This window comes from Staurois parvus, unplaced genomic scaffold (assembly GCF_062004578.1).
Source record: "Staurois parvus isolate SC_StPar_1 unplaced genomic scaffold, SC_StPar_1.0 ptg001286l, whole genome shotgun sequence".
NCBI lineage: Eukaryota > Metazoa > Chordata > Amphibia > Anura > Ranidae > Staurois > Staurois parvus.
The window spans coordinates 439,167-462,305 of NW_028319082.1; the positions used below are offsets into that span (position 1 = coordinate 439,167).

Genomic DNA, 23,139 nt, shown 5'->3' on the forward strand with positions numbered 1-23,139 from the left:
CCAAATCAGCCAATGTGATTGTCTGGATTTGTTTTCTCATTTTGTCTCTCATAGTTGAGGTCTCCCTATGATGCCAATTACAGGCCTCTCTCATCTTTGTAAGTGGGAGAACTTGCACAATTGGGGGCTGACTAAATACTTTTTTGCCCCACTGTATGTCTGGTGCACTGGCAGTGCGGATTCAGTGTGGACTGAAAAAGAGTTCTGTTTGATTTCTGAGCAGTGCAGTCCGGTTCAGGTGCAAATTACAGGCTATTAACGTCTATGTGAACTGCTTCTGAACTGCACATGTCATCAGTTGTGAACAGGCTTTCAGTTCAGGATCAGGTTTCAGCACTGTTTTCTCTCCTACCCGCTCCTCTCCACCTCAGCAAAACAGAAAAACCTTGCAAAACCACATCCAAATCTGCCCTGAACTGGATCCCTTTCTCAGGTCTGTACTCACAATGTCTCCGGGTCTTTCCAGATTCAGGCAGAAAGTTTGCTTAGTGGAGCCTCCAGACCAGATCCTCAGTGAAACCCCTCTTCCAGCTCACAAATTATTTGGAAGCAGGATAGACCCCCCCCCCCAGCTATGCACACCTGGGACCTCAAAGAGACAGGAAAGAACTTTAGCTGGACCACCAGGAAGGGCAACAGCCCTTCCGACTGGGACCATCTCCTCCTGGGGAAGAAGAACTCAACTCTCTGAATTTCAAAACTATTTACACACTCCCCAACCACCATCTGGGCACACCACCGCAGGGATTGGCTGGAGTTGTATAAATGTAACCATTGAAGCAATCAACCTTGCAGCCTGCAGAATTCAAAGCAATCACATGCTGCTTTGCTGATTACAGGAAAGCCACAGAACTTAATTTGCCTATCCAGGCCTAGCAGCCTTTCTGGGAGGGTCCTACCTGTAGAGAGGGTAAAACACCATACTGAGAACATAGACAACAATAAAACACGATAAGGTTTCTAAATCATTTCTATTCCATTCAAATCCTAAATTATATGTAGCGCTACCCTTGTAGAAGCATCTAAATAGGATGAGTCTTCTGTTCTTCAAACTTCTCAAGAACCTCAGCCCTTCTGACACACCAGGCTGTGCGTACAAACACACACTATCACAGGTGTAGTAGTTCTATATCAAATAGACACCAAACCAGGTAGTAAAGGTAAATATATTGTCCCTCAATATGGTTGGTAACTAGGCAGCCATACAATAGATTAATAATGTTAATAACACAATTTAACCTACAAAGTGATTAACAGTAAGGACTGGGCATACGATGACATTTGGCATCCAAATCAGCATAAACAGTAGCAAGGCCACCTCATGTGCAGCAGTGAGTGGTAGTAAAGTTTAATCAACCAAGTTCTGGAACTATACTATATATACCAAAGCACATTTTTTGGTGGCAATACTAGTCCTCAACCAACTGGGTATGCACTGTCCAAAAGAAAAGGAGGATGGTAACAAAGGGGGCAAGGGAACAAAGGGATGCTTGCTGAATAATTATTACGCAAGGGGCAGTCCTTTGAGATGTTCTTCTGCCTGCTATCTTTGGGGCCCTTTAAGAATGTTGGTGCACTTAAAGACAGTCCCAGTTTGCCTGCATGCAGTAAAAGTCTCAGCACAGGTGAAAGGTAGATGTGGTTCAGATGCGGTAAAAGTTTGGTATCTTGCAGTATAGTGATGGTATAGATGCAGTCTATGTTTGGAATAAATGCAGTATATGGTGCAGTGTGGGTTGGGTATGGGTTTTGTACACTTGGTGTCCTACTCTCAGAGGCTCAGTCCCTGCCAGCAGTATTAGCAATGAGCGAATGGCCCTCTCACCAGTCCCCAGGGTGCGGCGGTGACCTCTCACTGTAGAAGGGGGGCTCCCCTTGCTCTCTCCCCAAAAGCCTCTGGTCATCAGCGGTAGACAATATAAGGTGAATGGACACTCCAGTCTCCCTGAGGCAGTGGTGAAAGAGCTGTGGTGTAGGTGGTGCTGCACTCCCAGTTTCAAGCTTGGATCTGCACTGGTATCATCTCCTGCTGGCAGGCAAATATCCAGACAGAGGTGCTCTCTCTCTCTAATTCCCTCAGGAGGAACTTTCCTGGGCAATTTAAAATAAATCATCTCTCCCCTTATCCTACTGCACAGGGCATATTAGGATCTGTAGTGTAACCATTATAGTGTAGCCATTATATGGCTGCCATCTCAAACTACAACTCCCAGGATTCTCAACACTCTGCAAAGACGTCTATGGGCTAGCTTGTCTTTAGCTCTCCCCCTGCTGGCCGGAAGAGGGTGGTGCAAAATGACATCAGTAGAAGAAGAGAAGAGTAAAGGGCAATGTCACTATCTCCATATTGTTGTAACCCAACACCTGGCTACATATAAATGTTTTTCTATACATACTTTAATGTATCTGTTTTTACTTCTCTTGTATAACAAACAGTCAGACCGTGTCAGGAGAACTTACCACAGTATCAGTGTTACAGTCATATTTTGCCAATGGACGATGAATGGTCATCTCAGATGCTCCATCCACAATCTGCTTTACTGCCCAACAATTGGCGTCGGTGCTGTTCAGCCTTATATCGGACGTATTATAACCATGTGCTTCCAACCAACATTTTGACACTTGTATATTGAAATATCCTCCAGCACAAGTCAAATCAGGAGACGGAAAGTTTCCTGAAAATAAAGTAAATTCATTCAGCATTTCTGAGATGAGAAGGTGACGGTGACATACTTGATGTACATTATACATTATAGGGGTTTCTATATATACCCACTTTGGGGTGGCAGGAGTGACCAGGGACTGGGGAGAAAGCAGCCAGAGAATCAAAGAGTTAAAGCCAAATTAAACTTCCAGTTTACTTTACGACTGTTGCTGGTCAGTGTACCCCCCCTCCTTACATTGGTGGTCAGTGTATTGCCCCCTTATGTTAGTGGTCCTTGTGGTGCCTTCCTTAGATTAGTGATCAATGTAGTGCCCCTCACATTGATGGTCAATGTAGTGACTCCACTCATTGATGGTCAGTGTAGTGCCCCCTGATGTTAGTAGCCAGTGTATTGCCCCGTACATTGAAGGGCAGTGAGGTGCCCCCTGATGTTGGTGGTCAGTGTAGTGCCCCTTTTCACTGATAGTCAGTGTTGTGCCACTGTACATAAATGGTTATTGTAGTGCTCCTGTACATTGATGGTCAGTGCAGAGCCCCCACTTCATTGGTGGTCACTGTAGTGCCCTCTTACATTATTGATCAGTGTAGTGCCCCCTTACATTATTAATCAATGTTGTCCCCCCACATTATTGGTCAGTGTAGTTCACCTTACATTATTGGTCAATGTAGTGCCCTTTGCATTGATGGTCAGTGTAGAGCCCCCTTACATTGATGGTCAGTGTAGTGTCCCCTTACATTGGTGGTCAGTGTAGTGTCCCCTTACATTGATGGTCAGTGTAGTGTCCCCTTACATTGGTGGTCAGTGTAGTGTCCCCTTACATTGATGGTCAGTGTAGAGCCCCCTTACATTGGTGGTCAGTGTAGTGCCCCCTTACATTGATGGTCAGTGTAGAGCCCCCTTACATTGGTGGTCAGTGTAGAGCCCCCTTACATTGGTGGTCAGTGTAGAGCCCCCTTACATTGGTGGTCAGTGTAGAGCCCCCTTACATTGGTGGTCAGTGTAGAGCCCCCTTATATTGGTGGTCAGTGTAGAGCCCCCTTACATTGGTGGTCAGTGCAGAGCCCCCTTACATTGGTGGTCAGTGTAATGCCCCCCTTACATTGGTGATCAGTGTAGTGCCCCCTTACATTGGTGGTCAGTGTAGTGCCCCCTTATATTGATGGTCAGTGCAGAGCCCCCTTACATTGGTGGTCAGTATAGAGCCCTCTTACATTGATGGTCAGTATAGAGCCCTCTTACATTGATGGTCAGTGTAGTGCCTCCTTACATTGGATGTCAGTGTAGTGTCCCCTTACATTGGTGATCAGTGCAGAGCCCCCTTACATTGATGGTCAGTGCAGAGCCCCCTCACATTGATGGTCAGTGTAGTGCCCCCTTACATTGGTGGTCAGTGTAGAGCCCCCTTACATTGGTGGTCAGTGCAGAGCCCCCTTACATTGGTGGTCAGTGCAGGCCCCCCTTACATTGATGGTCAGTGCAGAGCCCCCTTACATTGGTGGTCAGTGCAGAGCCCCCTTACATTGGTGGTCAGTATAGAGCCCTCTTACATTGATGGTCAGTGTAGTCCCCCCTTACATTGGTGGTCAGTGTAGTCCCCCCTTACATTAATGTATGTTAGGTGCACTTCATATGGTTTATGGAAATATCTAATATTTGGTTGTAAATGTCACAGGACCCATTCTCACCATTGTATTATATCATACTATACCTCCTATCAATGTATAGAAAGTTGTATTGCACCGGCAGGCAACATCACTGTCACAATACTCATCATCAGCACAGAAATCACTTCCACAGGGTACAGACGAAGTCACTGGAGAGACAGAAAACCATTAAAGTCCATTCCTCTGGAGATCTCACACAATATTCACATTCACTGTAGGCTGAAATCATTGTGTTGTGTCCACCATAGACGTTCAAGCACTGACAATAAAAACTGACAATGGGAAATTTGCATTCTTTTTGGGCTCTTAAATATACGGGACACACAGAGCAATAAAATGGCTAAATAGGATCTGATGCCCAAGGCTGGTAGACGGGTCTCTAGACCATGCGGTACTATGATTGCTGGTGTCACCAGGAGCCCATCCTACCTCCTAATCATTGGTAATTGACCATGAGCCTTCGGTGGCAGCTCGTTCACAATACTGGGGGCACAGATGGAGCTCTCCCCACAACAAGAGAGCGAAGTGCACATGTGGGGGCTGAATGTTGAGGTCCAACCATCCTGCCCCCACATATACGGGTATTACTGCTGTAAAGGGGTTACAAAATGGTTAGTTCAGCCACTTTACACCATTCTCCATGTAAGAATTTACTGCTTGCAGAATTTCCATGGTAGTAGTAATAGTAATCAGCTGGAAATAAAGAAAAACATATCTGGAGACCTCAACCGGACCGAGACTCATTCCTCTGGACATATCGTATGACCTTCACATTCACTGGAGGATGAAATAATTATGTAGTGCTCACCGTAGAAGTCAAAGCATTTGTAAGCCCCGACAATAAACCCTAACAATGGGCAATTTGTTCCCTTTTTGGGCTCCTAAATATCCAAGAAACACCGAGCAATAAAGACAATTTATATTAGAACAGTGAAGGGTTAGAACCTCTGCAGGTTTTTATTGCTTTGTCCCCTCTGGGACAATACTCCTTACTTCCTGGCCCGAAGTAGATCTAACATCAATCACGATGCCTGCTGCTGCCGGAACCCGAAAAAAAAAAAGAAATAAGGCTCCGCTCCCGACCGTCTGACTCTTCCGCTGCCTTGACAGTTGTGAATTATTAAAGGGGCGGGACAACCCAGTGTAACCCGCGTAACCCTGCCCCTGTGTGACATCATCGAACGGGGCATGCTGGGTCAAAGATGTCACACGGGGGCAGGGTCACATATGTGATGGCCCCTCCCTTTACACATTTAAGAACTGTCAAGCCAGCAGAGCAGTCAGACGCCTGGGAGTCAGAATGGGGAGCGGAGCCATTTTTTTTCTTTTTTCGGGTGGCGGCGGCGGGCATCGTGATTAACATTGGATCTACTTCAGGGGACATTCTTTTATTTTCCTTCTTTTAATAAATTACTTGTCAAAGACTATCTCCTGTATTTTTTCACACTACGTTTTTTTTTTGTGAATGGGTAGCGGTACCATGTACCCCATGCTCATTCACATGGGGGGCAGGATAATGGGGCCACCTTGCTAAAGGGGGCTTCCAGATTCCGATAAGCCCCCCACCCACAGACCCCCACAACGACAGATCAAAGTTGTGGGGAAGAGGCCCTTGTCCCCATCAACATGGGACAAGGTGCTCTGGGGGGAGAGCCCCCCTGCCCCAAAGCACCGCTCATGTTGAGGGCTGGTGGCCTGGTATGGTTCAGAAGGGGGGGGGGCGCTCACTCGTCTCCCCTTTCCTGACCTGCCAGGCTGCATGCTCAGATAAAGGTCTGGTATGTATTTTGAGGGGGACCCCACACCTTTATTTTTTTTTAACGCTATAACTTTCACGTAAACCAATTAATTTACACGTATTGGGATTTTTATTTTAGAAAAGACATGTAGCAGAATACATTTTGGCCTAAATTTTTGAAGAAATTCGATTTTTAAAATGTTTTTACTGGATATGTTTTATAGCAAAAAGTCAAAAATATTGTTTTTCTTTTTTTAAATTGTTGGTATTTTTTTGTTTATAGCGAAAAAAAAAAATTCAGAGGCGATCAAATACTACCAAAAGAAAGCTCTATATGTGGGAAACAAAGGACGTAAATTTAATTTATTTACAGCATTGCATGACAGCGCAATTGCCGGTTAAAGTAACGCAGTGCCGTAACACCAAAAATGGCCTGGTCAGGAAGGGGGGGAAATCCTCTGGAGGGCGAGGGGTTAATTGTGTCAGAGCCTCTAGTGAGATTTTAACATATAATGAGTTTTTTTGGAAATTTTGTAAATTAAAGTATACAACTTTTTATATATGTACAATATATATGTGTGGTACTTTATTAGCTGTATTAAAGTCCCAAGGGGGAATTTTTTCATGAATTCCTTGTATTTTGGGGATTTAGCTCTAATTTTTTCTAATGTATATTGTTTGGGTGTTATCTACCCTAAATCCCCCTCTATTAAGTATCTTGTTGTCTTTCAATGTTTAGATATTTTTGTATAGCGCACATTTAAGTATCGTGTTTTTCAGAGATTGATTAAGAGTTGGAATCCCACCATGAATGAATTCCATGGCCAGGAATGGGTAAACTTTTATGTCTACATGTCAGATTGATTTTTTTTTTCCAGAAGGAATAAAGACCGAGGTTCTCTCCCTTTCTGAGATTGGGGAAACTTTTGGAGAAAAAGTCAGCACTTTTCTGGCACATCAAAACCTATGAAACTTTTAGTAAGGAAAAGATCAATCCTTTGGGTTTGAGAATCCAGATTTTACCCAACCTGGAAAAGATAAGTGAAGATTTAAAAAAAAAGAGTGGGAGGAGAATTTGTAACATTGTTCACAAAAAATGATGTCCATTTTGAATATTGAGTATAATAGGCAGGTTGCTGCCCTGGATGGGGACATTGAGAATGCAGAGAGGCAACGCTCTGCATTTAAAATGAATCCCTTTATATCACGGGTGTCAAACTGGCGGCCCTCCAGCTGTTGCCAAACTACAAGTCCAATGAGGCATTGCAAGACTGACAGTTACAAGCATGACTCCCAAAGGCAGAGGAATGATGGGATTTGTAGTTTTGCAACAACTGGAGGGCCTCCAGTTTGACACCCCCTGCTTTATATCTAGAATTGGAGAAGAAACTTAGGGATGGTTTGGCAGATTTGAATACATTTATATTACACAAAAAATTATTTTTTTTTGAGATTGAACAGCCTTAATTGAAGGGAAGGAATACAAATGGACTGTTCCCCAACAATCTTTCCCCCCTAGGAGAAGGTACCCCCGTACTATACAAAGAACAAGGGGGATAACACAACTAAATTATGCACTTTCTGATTCTGATTCTTGTATTCAGGTGAAGGGTACCCCAAATAGAGAAAGAGGTCATTTAAAAAGGAGCCGGAATAGTACAGGAGATTAAAAAATGTTCGACTGACACTAGTTCAATGCACTCATAGGACTACATCTCAAAAATTTTGAACCAGATCCATTCACACACAGGGTGAGGTGGTGGTAGACTCAGAATCTTCATTTCTAGCTCAGTAAGTCAACATTCTCCTAGCTTTTCAGAAGCTTACAAATCACATCCTTCAACTTTTTCTAGGTCGAATGCGGTGGAAAGGTCTCCGATGGGGGAGATTAGCTCGGGATATAGAACACTAGCTGATTCGAATTTAACTAAAACATTTAACAATGTGAACTTGTCTTCACATATGTTTATCACGCACACTTAGCTTTTGTCCACAACAGAACTTTGATAAATTTGAAGTAGTTAAAGACCTTCAATTATTTGCCAGGAAACCTAGGTGCTCACATGCAAAATCAGATGATCAGACTGAGACGACTGAATGGTCCCAGTACTCCAGAAGAGAGTTAAGAGCCTTTAAGGATCTGACTTTCTTACTGGAGGAATATGAACCAGTCGATCTCATTGATCAAGTAAATTTAGATCAATTATTAGGGGAAGTAGACAGGCCTCAGGTTAACCCCTTGGAAACCATCTTCAAAGTTTCCGTTGTTTAATACCACTTCTAGTATTGCTATATTCTTGAAGCAAACATTGAGGGATGGTAACAAACTACCCTATGGTTAGGCCAAGGATAGCAACCTATCAGAAATGGAGAAGGCGGCACTTTGTTGGTGATACAATGATACCATCACAATCAAACCCTTACACAAGGGAGGAAATGTAGTCATTATGGACAACATACAGTATAGAAAGATGTACTATAAGATTTTACGAACTACCAGCTAGTATAGACCCATTCCTGTAACTATGAAAAATGTATATCTGAATTGTATGCATTATTTGATAATGCCCTTGACGCATGTATAATTTCCAAAAAATTGTGGACATTCATTTGAGTAACGTTTCCTAGAACGCCAACTTTCTATAGTTTGCCCAAAATAAATAAGTATCCTGTGAATCCGACAAGATGCCCTATTCTTTGCGGTAATGGAAGTTTGACTAAAAATTTAAGCTGTGCGATCGACAAGTATTTACAACCTCATGAGTCTTCATTACCTTCGTTTGTGAAGGATACTATCCATTTTTTGCAAATTATTGAAGACTCAATCATTTCTGATGAGGCATTTCTAGTCACTATTGACATTGAAGCCCTCCACAGCTTGATCTCCTATGATTGTGGAGTGTCAGCTATACGATGAACACTTTCTCAATGACCAATTCAAGACTGGCCTTTGAATGAATTTGTACTGACTGGACTGAATGTCATTTATTGTCATAACTATTTTTCGTTTGATGATTCGCACTACCTCCAGGTACAGGGCGTAACAATGGGGACATGTTGTGCCCCATCCTACGCCAATCCGTAGCTGGAGGAGTGGTAAAATGTGTTCCTCTTACACCGTGTTCCAAATTATTATGCAAATTCTATTTAAGTGTCAAAAAGATGAAATATTTTGTTTTTCAGTGTAACTCATGGATGGCATTGTGTGTCAGGGCTCTTTTGATCACTGAAAATAATCTCGGACACCTGTGATAATTAGATTGGCCGGTGAGCCCAATTTAAGGAAAAACTACTAAAGGAGGGCGTTCCACATTATTACGCAGAGCACCATTTTCAAGCAATATGGGGAAGAAAAAGGATCTCTCTGCTGCCGAAAAGAGTGAAATAGTTCGATGCCTTGGACGAGGGATGAAAACATTCAATATTTCACGAAAACTTAAGCGTGATCATCGCACTATAAAGAGATTTGTGGCTGATTCAGAGCACAGATGGGTTGGTGCAGATAAAGGCACATTGAGGAAGATTTCTGCCAGATCCATGCATCGGATCAAGAGAGCAGCTGCTAAAATCCCATTACATAGCAGCAAACAGATATTTGAAGCTGCTGGTGCCTCTGGAGTCCCACGGACATCACGGTGTAGAGTCCTCCAGAGTCTTGCAACTGTGCATAAACCTTCTATTCGGCCACCACTAACCAATGCTCACAAGCAGAAACGGCTGCATTGGGCAGAAAAATACATGAAGACTCATTTTCAAACAGTCCTGTTCACGGATGAGTGCCGTGCAACTCTGGATGGTCCAGATGGATAGAGTAGTGGATGGTTGGTGGACGGCCACCGATGTTCCAACAAGGCGGTGGTGGAGTCCTGTTTTGGGCCGGAATAATGGGAACAGAGCTGGTCGGCCCCTTTAGGGTCCCCGAAGGTGTAAAGATGACCTCTGCAAAGTATGTGGAGTTTATGACTGGCCACTTTCTTCCCTGGTACAGAAGGAAGAACTATGCTTAACAAAATCATCTTCATGCATGTGGTGGTGCATGACAATGCACCATCTCATACTGCAAAGAATACCTCTGCATCCATGGCTGTTATGGGGATAAAAGGAGAGAAAGTCATGGTGTGGCCTCCATCCTCCCCTGACCTCAATCCTATTGAGAACCTTTGGAGCATCCTCAAGCAAAAGATCTATGAGGGTGGGAGGCAGTTTACATCCAAACAGCAGCTCTGGGAGGCTATTCTGACATCTTGCAAACAAATTCAAGCAGAAAAGTTCAATGGATGCAAAACTTGTGAAGCTGCTATCAAATAAGGGCTCCTATGTTACAATGTAACGTGACCTGTTCAAATGTTTAAAAAGTTAAAATTTTGTTAGAAGCTTGATTGAAATAGCTTTTGATTTCAGTAAATATGCTGCAAACACAACAAATGACAAATTTCAGTTCTTTACAACCTATAAAGTGTTTTGAAACTTCCTGTGCGGAATAATTTGGAACAGTGCATTGTAATTTTTTTATGTTTAAAAAGAAACCTGTTATTAGGAGGTTTGTTCAATAAACTTTGAATTGTACTCTTAATAGTTGATAACATGAGAATTATGCTGACTGTTATTTACATCAATTATTTAGGGAATTGAGAAAAATATAATTTGCATAATAATTGGAACACGGTGTAGATGAGAACCTTTCCATGTGGCACCATTTCCATGTGGTATAGGTACATAGACAACGTATTTCTCATCTGGGAGCGACCTGAGGAGATGTTATTGGAATGTATTCAAAAAATTAACAATAACAGTCATAACTTAAAATCTACCATGTCTCATAGTAGGGTAACGGTTACTTTTCTGGATGTCCCCATACAGAAAGACAGCAATGGCCATCTTTCAAGTGGACTTTACCACAAGGATACTGCAGTCCGACTCTGGAATGACCTCACACCATCACATGTTTGGGGTGGGGAAGGCAGCATATGATGAGGGAGATCTTCTCCCTCATGGATGCAGGGGTGGTCACATGGTGGGCGCCATTTGGCATCCTATGGCAACTTAGGAGGCAACATCCATTATTGGCGGCACAGGTTGGATTTAATCACCTTGAATTATTAATTTTTGTTGTTTTATTAAAGGACTTGTTCAGAGACTGTCTTCTGTCATTTTTTACACTTTTTTTGTGAATGAGTAGCAGTCAGGGGCTGACTTACCATTTGGGAACTCGGGCACGCAGTAGGGGGCCCCATGAGACGCCCCTGGTACCTTTTCATAGGTTTTTTGGGGTGTAGTTTGAGTGTGGGTGAGGTCACAGGGGCCCCATGATCCCCTGTTGCCTGGGGGCCCCATGAGTTGTCAGTCCACCCCTGGTAGCAATACCATATACCCCATAATCATTCACATGGGGGGGAGCCAGGATTGTGGGAAAGAGGTCTTTGTCCCCATCTACATGGAGACAAAGTGCTTTGGGGGGGGAGTCCCCCTGTACCAAGGCACCCCCCTATGTTGATAGCCTGGTATGGTTCGGGGAGGGGGGCACTCGCTCATCCCACCCCTCTCCTGACCTGCCGGGCTGCATGCTCGGATAAGGGTCAGGTATGGATTTTGGGGGAGGACCCCACGTAATTTCTATTTTAAATATTGGCATTGTTTTGCCTCAAAATCCATAACAGACCCAAAGGGCTTGGTATGGATGGGGGGGAATCCCTTGCCACTTTTTTGCTAAATTGCCACCAATTCTTTTTACATTCAGCTGCCAGTAGGGAACCCCAGCTGAAACATTAATGCACGGTTTCTCTGCCAAAATAACTTATTTTATTAAGGCATGCAGTATTTTAGTAGTGATTTTTAGTGAATGCCAACAATATTTGGGAAAAATGTTGTGCGGTATCGTGCCGCATACTCAGATGCGGTAAGATACCACTTAGTGTATTGCCCCCTGGGTTCAAAAATCGCGGTCGAACTTCTGTTAGGTTCTAATGTTTGACCACAAACTGAACAGGGGGGTGTTCAGGTCCATCACTAATTTTAACATACTGTATAATGGGGTGTTTAGGAAATTTTGGAAAATAAAGTATATAACTTTTTATATACGAATACCTGTGTGGTACTTTATCAACTGCATTAAAGTCCCAAGGTTTTTTTTTTTTTATTCCTTGTATTTTGGGGACGAGCAGCCGATACTCTAATTTTTCCTATTGTATCGGTTATTCCTTGGATCAGCTTTACCTATAATGAGATGACGTACCTGCATCCAAAGCGATACTAGCGGTTTCTGCAATTGGCTGGATAATCAGTGATCTGGCTAGAGAGCCGCAGGTCTGTAAGGAAATAAAAGAAATTCAACAGAAATTCCAGACAAGTGAAATCGATGAAGGATGCAAACTGTATCCAAGAAACACCACAGCTATGCTAAAGTCACAACGTCCCCTTCATGTTCCTTTATCTGTGTTATCCCCACAATGGAAACAGTGGAGGATGCGGGCGCACCAGGTTCTTCCATCACTCCAATGGTGAGACATCCCTGGAATAGTCTCTCAAAATCATATTCCCCAATGGACTACTTATTCTACATTGTATCATGGCATTATGACACCATCAATTGTCTTTGTTACGGATAAGATTGGGTTTGGGCTGAACCTAAGCTCATCCCTGACTCATGTTATGACTGCAGCATATGGGCAGAACTGTGAATTATGGTGGTGGTGGTGGTGGTGGTGGTGGTATCTCAATATCTCAATATCAGAAGCCAAAATAGGATTTAATTCCCCACTTTTGTATGGAGTTGGCCATTAATTCATCTTTCATGCTCATTTCACACTGCAATGTTCTGCCTGCTTGGTTTGCAAAAACAGAAGAAATCATAAGGGAATCTGGCATCCTTAAAGTGGAACTTCACCCAGAAAAGGGAAATTCTGTTTTTTTTCCTCCCCATCTCTCTGCCATATTTGGAACATTTTTTTGACTGGAGGGGGAGTGAGCACTTCGTTTTGACAGGTACCCGCTCCCATTTGTGCTCGGATCACGTAGACGATCCAAGTGGAAGTTATTCCTCCTTTCAGTACCTACAACCTTCTGGGACACATCACAGGTTCCAGGAGGCTGTGGGACCATTCACAAAAGGCAGCATGGCAGTGGGAAGCCTGCTGTGAAGCTGCAAGGAGTCAGAGCCTGCCTCTCACAGTTAGCATGCCTGCGCCAGGGACCAAAGACCGGTGAAGGATGGTGCTGGATCCCTGAACAGTTGAGTGTCTGTTTATTAAAAGTCAGTTTTTGTTGCTGCTGACTTTTAATTTTTAAAGAAATGACTGAAGATCTGCTTTAACCTCTTGGCGCAGTCCTTCTGGCGTCTGGGCCCTGACGCCGAGCGGCTGCACATTTACGTGCAATTAAGAAAAATATATGTGCTGAGAGCGCGCGCCCTGCGCGTTCCCAGCATACATGTCCAGTACTCACAGAAAGGTCCCAATCTCCTCTTGCGATCAGGACCTTTCCCGATCATGTGACCGTGTCAGAGAATCATGGCAGTCACATGACCCTAAAACCCTTCCCCACCTCCCGGCTTCTGAAACCCTTAAAGGGCCAGGAGGACTCGGTGCCAAGGGGTTAAGCTTGGTGGTGTGGTTTTTTTCCTTTTTTTGTTTTTCATTTTTCAATCCATAAGCACCTCCAAGCATCTAAATAAGGCCATGCAAATATAAGAAAGCCAACTGTGGACATTGGGGCACCACAGTGACTTAATAGTTAGCACTCTTGCCTTGTAGCACTGGGAACTCAATTGAAATCCCAGCTAGGACACTATCTGCATGGAGTTTGCATGTTCTCCTTGTGTTTGCCTCCTCAAATGAGACAATGGTAGAATAATTGGCTGCTGTCTAATTTGGCCCTAGTGTATGTGCAAGATAGAGACCTTTACATAGAGACCTGAGATAGATTGTAAGCTCCTTGAGGGCAGGGACTGATGTGAATGTACCGCATGGAAAGCACTACATATATTGTTGGCTCCAGGTCACCAGAGGTCTGGTTATCAGGTGGAAGGAGGGATTCTTATACATAATTTACTAAAGGTTTAAATAAATGCTTTTCCTAACACCCAAACCTGCCACCCTTTAGGTTAATGGAAATTTATCCAGGGCTGAGGCTTTGAGGGTCCCTAGGACCAGTGGGCAGCTGATTGTTTGCCCATCTGGCTAAAGAAGCCCTGACTGTTCTTTCATGTACAGAAATCACAGAACATCCTCTATGTGTACGTTGAGTCTTACCGCACAATCATCAGTGCAGAGTCTAAGTTCAGCAGAGAGATAGACGGTGTTAGAACTGGTGATCTTGAAGACTTTCATAGGAAACCGAGCTTCAATGCCGACTCCATTGCTTTCCACTTTTAATTGGTCAGTAGATATATCAGTAGATGGGCACCTGGATACAGAAACCTTTCATCAGCTTTCAGTTACTGTAATCTAAAGATTAGAACACAATACTGGTACATACTAATAGAGCTGATCAATATATGGGCTGCATTCATTACTTTATATGTGAACAATACATATATATACACATATACACAGTATATATTAAAGGTAAAAAAACACATGGCATTTTAAATAAATATATATATAAATTGGTGTGGCGGTGATTAGTGACACTTTAACTGACTGATGCAGTGATCAGGGACACTGGAACTTGTGTGGCCATGATCAGGGGGCAATGGGAATAGTGTGGTCATGATCAGGGACACTGGGACTGGTGTGGCGGTGGTCAGAGGCAGTGGGAATGGTGTCACTAACTGGTGAAAGTATGTAAAAATAGTAATTTTTTTAATTACAATCTTAAAAAAAAAACAATTATATATATATATATATATATATATATATATATATATATATGTACAATATATATACACACTATACTGCCAAAAGTATTGGCCCCACCCTCCAAATCATGTGATTCAGGTGTTCCAATCCCCTCCAAATCATGTGATTCAGATGCTCCAATCCCCTCCATGGACACAGGTGTATACAATCAAGCCCCTAGGCATGCATACTGCTTCTACAAACATTGGTGAAAGAATGGGTCGCTCTCAGGAGCTCAGTGACTCCAAGCGTGGTCCCGTGATAGGTGGCCACCTGGGCAATAAGTCCATCAGTGACATTTCCTGGCTACTAAATATTCCACGCTCAGCTGTTAGTGGGATTATAACAAAGTGGAAGCAACTGGAAACAACAGCCACTCAGCCACCAAGTGGTAGGCCACGTCACATGACAGGGCGGGGACAGCGCATGCTGAAGCATGCGCTCTCTACCCTCCTAAACCTTGTGGACGGCCTTCCCAGAAGAGTTGAAGCTGTTATAGCTGCAAAGGGCGGGGCCAACTCAATATTGAACCCTACAGACTAAGACTGGGGGGCCATTAAAGTTCATGTGCGTTGAAAGACAGGCGGCCCAATACTTTTGCATTTTCATTTTCATATTTTCATTTTCCAAAAATATATCAGGACTAATTGAACAAACGAAATAAAATACACCGATTTCAGTTATTTTTCTACCAAACAAAAGCAACAGACTACATTTTGGCCTAAATTTATGAAGAAGGATTATTCATTTTCAAAACTGTATAACAGAAACTAAGAAAAATGTGTTTCTTGTTTCACAATTCTCAGTTCCCTGATGATCGGTGCCCAGCAGTGCCACCCACCAGTTCTGCCCACCTGTACCCAGCAGTGCCCACCAGCGTCAGACACCAGTGCCCATCAGTGCAGCCCAGCAGTGCCGCCAGTCAGTGCCGCCTATCAGTGCTGACTATCAGTACCCATCAGCGCTAGCTCATCAGTGCCACCTATCAGTGCCACCTATCAGTGCCACCTCATTAGTGCTGCCTGTCATTGCCGCATATCACTGCCTACCAGTTCTTCCTATCAGTGCCCATCAGTGCCGCCTATCAGTGCCCATCAGTGCCGCCTATCAGTTCCCATCAGTGCCGCCTATCAGTGCCCATCAGTGCCGCCTATCAGTGCCCATCAGTGCCGCCTATCAGTGCAGTCTCATCAACGGAAATCTGTGAAGGAAAAATATTACCTGTTTGCAAAATTTTTACTTTTTTTCACATTTTTTGCTCTTTATTTTATTATAGCGCAAAAAATAAAACACCCAGCGGTGAGTAAATACCACCAAAAGAAAGCTCTATTTGTGAGAAAAAAGTGATAAAAATGTCATATGAATAAAATGTTGCATGACCGCGCAATTGTCAAAGTGTGACAGTGCTGAAAGTTGAAAATTGGCCTGGGTATGGGGGGGGGGGGGGGGGGAGTGCCATGTACACATGGACACAGCATTGTAGGGAGTATGTGTAGGAGAAGAGGAAGGCAGGAAAGGGCTGTAAAAAAAGATCCCTGTGTCACTGCAACAGAATGAATGGATCAGCACCTGCAGCCCCTGATCCATTCACTTTGTGCCCATTCATAAGTACTGATCTCTCTCCACTCCATGTTGTAATGGGAAGGGGAGGGATCAGCACCACAAATAATACCATGTGATTGCTGTGATGACCAATCATAGGTAGGGATTACATAGTACCCAGCTCCTTGGATCATCTGGGTACAGTGTCTCTGTGTACCCAGCATTCTAATGACAGCTGGGTACACGGGAATAGGAGGGATCAGCACTGTAAACAATACCATGTGATTGCTGTGATGATCAGTCGTAGGGATTACATAGTACTCAGCTTCTCAGATCATCTGGGTACAGTATCTCTGTGTACCCAGAATAAATGGATCAGCAGCTGCAGCCCCCGATCCATTCACTCTGTGCCCATTCATAAGTACTGATCTGTCTCTGCTCCATGTTGTAATGGGAAGGGGAGGGATCGGCACTGTAAACAATACCATGTGATTTCTGTGATGATCAGTCATAGGGACTACATAGCACCCAGTTCCTAGGATCATCTGGGTACAGTGTCTCTGTTTACCCAGCCATCTAATGACAACTGGTTACACAGGAAGGGGGAGGGATAAGAACTGTAAACAATACCATGTGATTGCTGTGATAATCAGTCATAGGGACTACATAGTACCCAGCTCCTAGGATCCTCTGGATACAGTGTCTCTGTGTACCCAGCCATCTAATGACAGCTGGGTACATAGGAAGGAGAGAGATCAGCTCTGTAAACAATACTATGTGATTGCTGTGCCAATCATAGGCACTACATAGTACAGCCACTTGGATTGGCTGGATACAGTGTCTCTGTGTACCCAGCTATCTAATGCTAGTTGAGCACAAAGAGTTCATTCGGCCGATCCACTGGTCGGTGGCTGTTTATCCAGTGCTGTTTATAAATGGCGCTGGGTAAATAAAGGGCCGCTGATCCGCCATTGATACACACACAGTGCTACATAAGTGGTTAGGGGGATATATTGTTCTGGGCATTTAGTGAAATATTTCTAGGTCAAAGTGTACAAAGAACACACAGAGCTACTAACCTGTGTGCTGTGTACTTACCCGTCCTTAAGAAGATAGTAATTGAGGGAGCTTGAGTTGGTAGGAGAGGCATAAATATTCACCACTGAGAGATTGAAGGTGTTGCCATCCAGATCTGGTACTTTTGCGGAAAGGTAAATAGTATCTTCCACAGTCACGGTGTCTTCTTCTGAGAGAAGGGTCGTATATGTGCTTTCTTTAAAGGCTGCCATTACGGCTGTATTACTTGTATCTGCTGTAAGGTCATTTATTACTGGGCTCCTGGAAAAGAAACGCACAACAAAAGGTTACCTACCTAGAACCCCTTGTAGGTATGTGGACATGCAACTATGAGAGGACGCAGAACGGAAATATTTTCCCTGAGGACAAAGAAAGAGCAAACCTATCAGATCTCTTCTCCAGCTCGGTGTATACTGGTGGGGGAGGTGAAGATGATATACAAAATGAGGATCACAAATGCACCACAAAGGATTCACATTAATATGTATAAGAAACAGACAAAATAAAAGTCATTTAGGTGACCTTGTCAGGGTGAAAAAAATTGAGAAGCGACATCCCTGCAATGGAAGAGTTTTCATACTCCCCTCTCAGGCGGTCCATGTCTCCTACCTTTCCTCCGTCCCTGTGCTGCAGCCTCCACCAGACTCTTCAGTATTCAACTGTTCCGGAAGTGTTGGATGTCTGTGTCTGCCGGCACATGCCATGGTTCCTTCCTCTGACCCCGATGTCACTACAGGACTCAGCAGAGACATCGGGGTGGATGGAAGGAACCACACAGCACGGCGGGGGGCACTCAGGAGCGCTCAATGTCAAAGAGTCTCATGGAGGCTGCAGCACTGAAACAGAAGGAAGGGAGGAGACACGGGGTATAAAGACTCTTCTATTGCAGAGACATTTCCTCTCCATCTGACAGGGCGGCTTGGGAAGACCTGGCCCAGATGGCTTACTAGAGATGTGTGCGATGGAAACATTTGTTTCCGGGTCATTAAGTTAATACGAGGAATCTTGAAAAAGTTTCAGCACTTTTGTATGTTTTAACAAAATTTTAAAAAGTGCGGCAACTTTTTGAAGAACCCTCATAACTTTGTTTCATCATAGTCGTTATGTTAGAATGATTCGTTTTTGGAATTGGTTTTGTATATTTGGATTCATTTCATATATTTGTTATTTTCGAATTGATTCGAAATTCAAATTATGGAAGACGGCTATATTCATTCTATTCTGTTCTTTTACTTCCTATTCTATTCCATTGCTTTATTTTCTATTATTTTTGTATTCTATTCTACTCTATTTTTATGTTCTATTCAATGTTATTCTCTTCTGCTTTATTCTATTCTGTTCTATTCTATTCTTTTTTATTCTAGTCTATTCTTTTATATCATATTCTTTTATTTTCTATTCTTTTTTATTCTATTCTATTCCTTTAGTTTCTATTATATTCTGTTTTATTCTGTTCTATACATTTATTTCACATCTATTCTGTTTAATTCTGTTCTATACGTTATGTTAGAATGATTCATTTTCTGAATTTGTTTTGTATATTTGGATTTGTTTCTTATATTTGTTATTTTCAAATTGATTCAAAATTCAAATTTTGGAAGGCAGCTATATTCCATTCCATTTTTTTCTATTCTTTTTTTTGCATTTTATTCTACTATATTATTTTATGTTCTTTGCAAATGTATCCTCTTCTGCTTTATTCTATGCTGTTCTATTCTGTGTTATTCTTTTATTTCCTATTCTTTTATTTTCTATTCTTTTATTTTTCTATTCTATTGCTTTCTTTTCTTTTATATTATGTTTTATTCTATTCTGTGTATTTATTTCAATATTTATTATTATTATTATACAGGATTTATGGCGGCCAACAGTTTGCTCAGCGCTTAACAATATAACGGGAGACAATACAGCAACAATACAGTTCAATACAAGAGGGATAGGAGAGCCCTGATCCTTGGAGCTTACAATCTAAGAGGGAGGGGCTAGTGGTACAAAAGGTAGTAACTGAGGGGGATGGACTAGTAGGAAGAGTAGAAGATTCCATTATTAGCTGAGGGCAGGATATTTTCTATTTTTTTCTTTAATATTTTGTTTAATTCTATTCTGTTCCTTTATTTTCTATTCTATTTTATATCTGTCTGAAGTTCAGCTTTAGTATTACACCTTCCTGCTCAGCCTATAGTAAAATGACGGGCAAGCTGGACATTCGCCATTCTGGGTGGACGTCGTATGATTCTATTCTCTTCTATATAGCAGTCTAAGTAGGAATCATCATCTTATTACACTTTTATACCTTACTGTATTTATTGCAATATGTTTCCTTTAGGAATTCAAATTCATTTTTAAAATTTTAACTCACTTTCAGATTCGGATAATTTGTTTCGTTATAATTTATCTCTGATTTATTGAAATTCCTTACTATTATGATTCAGAAATTCGGATACATCCCCGAATAATGAAAATTTTATCAGAATTTTGATTCCCAGCTAAACGAATCGCACATGTCTATGGCTTACACCCATGTGTCCTCAGAGAGTTGAGCTCAGTTATCTCTAAGGTTTTGTTTCTAATTTATGAAGACCTGGCACAAGGCCGATGCGGTGTCCATATATAAGAAGGGATTCAGGTCTTCAACCAGTAAGGACAGAACTTTAAATTAAATTTCTACTGTCGGAAGATACTTGAAGGTTTGCTAAGGGACCTCATCCAAGGGTTTGTGATGGAAACCAATATCATAACTCACAGGTGTCAAACTGGCGGCCCTCCAGCTGTTGCCAAACTACAAGTCCCATGAGGCATTGCAAGATTCACAGTTACCAGCATGACTCCCAAAGGCAGAGGCATGATGGGACTTGTAGTTTCACAACAGCTGGAGGGCCGCCAGTTTGACACCCCTGTCATAACTGATGGCCAGCTTGGATTTCTGAAAGACCAACAATGTGTAATAATAATTACCCGAGTATTGGGTGCAGGGTCACATTAAGTCTGACATTCATATACAGCGGGTAAGAGCAGGAGACATTCATGACAGCGTCATTTGTTGTTCGGATCGGATCCGTCTGGGCAAATATATACAGCTGATTTGTGTATGTGATATGGGTGGAATTTACCTGTAGAGAGAGGAAGCACATAAGTCATTAGACGAGGTCAGAAAACTCCCCGCCATACAGTGATCTGCACATTATCCAATAGTTACTATAAATATCAGTGTATTCTCTGACCGGTCAATAAGGAAGTCTCCAGCTTTGTTAAAGCAGAACTCCAGCCCAAACCAAGATCAATATAAATTAGCCACAAAAAAGATAAAATAAAAAAGCAACTTTGGCTGCAATATTCAGCTTCATTCAAGAGATTTCCCCAGCAGTACTTTTTACCAATAGATGTCCTCAGTCTGGTGGTCAGCATTATTCAACCCCCTCCCTGGACCCTCCCCCAGTCTGTGACTGTACAGTAAAAGGAGGAGCAGAGGACTGATAAGCTCATCTCTCTGTCACTTTGCTCTCTCCTCCTATCAACATGCCCCTTGAACTAACTGGCTCCTTGGGTTGCTTCTCCTTCTTCCAGTCTGAGCTCCGATGTCCAGACAATTGTAAGAGACTGAAAGCAAGTCACATTCAGGAACTTATACCGCTTGTATTTAAAAAAATATATAAAATATATAAAAACAGTCCTAGTTTGCCTGCATGCAGTAAAGGTCTCAGCACAGGTGCAAGGTAGATGTGGTTCAGATGCGGTAAAAGTTTGGTATCTTGCAGTATAGTGGTGATATAGATGCAGTCTAGGTTTGGAATAAGTGCAGTATATGGTGCAGTGTGGGTTGAGTATGGATTTTGTACACTTGGTGTCCTACTCTAAGAGGCTCAGTCCCTGCCAGCAGAATTAGCAATGAGCGAATGGCCCTCTCACCAGTCCTCGGGATGCAGTGGTGACCTCTCACTGTAGACGGGGTTCCCCTTTGTCTCTCCCCAAAAGCCTCTGGTCATCAGCAGTAGGCAGTATAGGGTGAATGGACACTCCTGTCTCCCTGAAGCAGTGGTGTAGGTGGTGCTGCACTGCCCCGGGTGTCCTCACTCCCAGTCTCAAGCTCGGATCTCTGCTGGTATGGTCTGCTGCTGGCAGGCAAATATCCAAACAGAGGTGCTCTCTCTCTCTAATTCCTTCAGGAGGAACTTTCCTGGGCAATTTAAGAAAAAAACATCTCTCCCGTTATCCTACTGCACAGGGCCTATTAGGATCTGTACTGTAACCATTATAGTGTAGCCATTATATGGCTGCCATCTCAAACTACAACTCCCAGGATTCTCAGCACTCTGCATAGACGTCTATGGGCTTGCTTGTCTTTAGCTCTCCCCCTGCTGGCCGGAAGAGGGTGGTGCAGCATGACATCAGTATCTCAGTAGAAGAGAAGAGTAAAGGGCAATGTCACTATCTCCATATTGTTGTAACCCAACACCTGGCTACATATAAATGTTTTTCTATACATACTCTAATGTATCTGTTTTTACTTCTCTTGTATAACAAACAGTCAGACCGTGTCAGGAGAACTTACCTCAGTATACGTGTTACAGTCATATTTTCTCAATGGACGATGAATGGTCATCTCAGATGTTCCATCCACAATCTGCTTTACTCCCCAACACTCGGGGTTGGTGCTGTTCAGCCTAATATCAGATGTATTATAACCATTTGCTTCCAACCAACATTTTGACACTTGTATATTGAAATATCCTCCAGCACAAGTCAAATTTGGAGACGGAAAGTTTCCTGAAAATAAAGTAAATTCATTCAGCATTTCTGAGATGAGAAGGTGACGGTGACATACTTGATGTACAATATACACTATAGGGGGTTTCTATATATACCCACTTTGGGGTGGCAGGAGTGACCAGGGACTGGGGAGAAAGCAGCCAGAGAATCAAAGAGTTAAAGCCAAATTAAACTTTCAGTTTACTTTACGACTGTTGCTGGTCAGTGTACCCCCCCTCCTTACATTGGTGGTCAGTGTATTGCCCCCTTATATTAGTGGTCCTTGTGGTGCCTTCCTTAGATTAGTGATCAATGTAGTGCCCCTCACATTGATGGTCAGTGTAGTGCCCCCTGATGTTAGTAGCCAGTGTATTGCCCCGTACATTGAAGGGCAGTGAGGTGCCCCCTGATGTTGGTGGTCAGTGTAGTGCCTTCTTTCACTGATAGTCAGTGTCGTGCCACTGTACATAAATGGTTATTGTAGTGCTCCTGTACATTGGTGGTCAGTGTAGTACCCCTACTTCCATGGTGGTCACTGTAGTGCCCCCTTACATTATTGATCAGTGTAGTGCCCCCTTACATTATTGATCAGTGTAGTGCCCCCTTACATTATTAGTCAGTGTAGTTCACCTTACATTATTGGTCAGTGTAGTGCCCTTTACGTTGATGGTCAGTGTAGAGCCCCTTACATTGGTGGTCAGTGTAGAGCCCCCTTACATTGGTGGTCAGTGCAGAGCCCCCTTACATTGGTGGTCAGTGTAGAGCCCCCTTATATTGGTGGTCAGTGTAGAGCCCCCTTACATTGGTGGTCAGTGTAGAGCCCCCTTATATTGGTGGTCAGTGTAGAGCCCCCTTATATTGGTGGTCAGTGC

The 23,139-nt window shown here is 43.0% G+C and overlaps 1 protein-coding gene across 1 annotated transcript in view; it reads right to left on the minus strand.

Moving 5' to 3' along the window:
* LOC149437499 (uncharacterized) overlaps window positions 1–23,139 on the minus strand; it is a 125,639-nt gene that overhangs the window by 44,339 nt on the left and 58,161 nt on the right. The window contains exons 17-23 of the mRNA XM_089660894.1: window positions 22,071–22,285; window positions 20,477–20,631; window positions 17,543–17,782; window positions 14,315–14,468; window positions 12,301–12,373; window positions 4,375–4,479; window positions 2,461–2,675 (exon numbers count right to left, since the gene is read on the minus strand). Coding sequence (XP_089517020.1) covers window positions 2,461–2,675; window positions 4,375–4,479; window positions 12,301–12,373; window positions 14,315–14,468; window positions 17,543–17,782; window positions 20,477–20,631; window positions 22,071–22,285 — 1,157 coding nt within the window. The remainder of the gene's footprint in view (window positions 1–2,460; window positions 2,676–4,374; window positions 4,480–12,300; window positions 12,374–14,314; window positions 14,469–17,542; window positions 17,783–20,476; window positions 20,632–22,070; window positions 22,286–23,139) is intronic.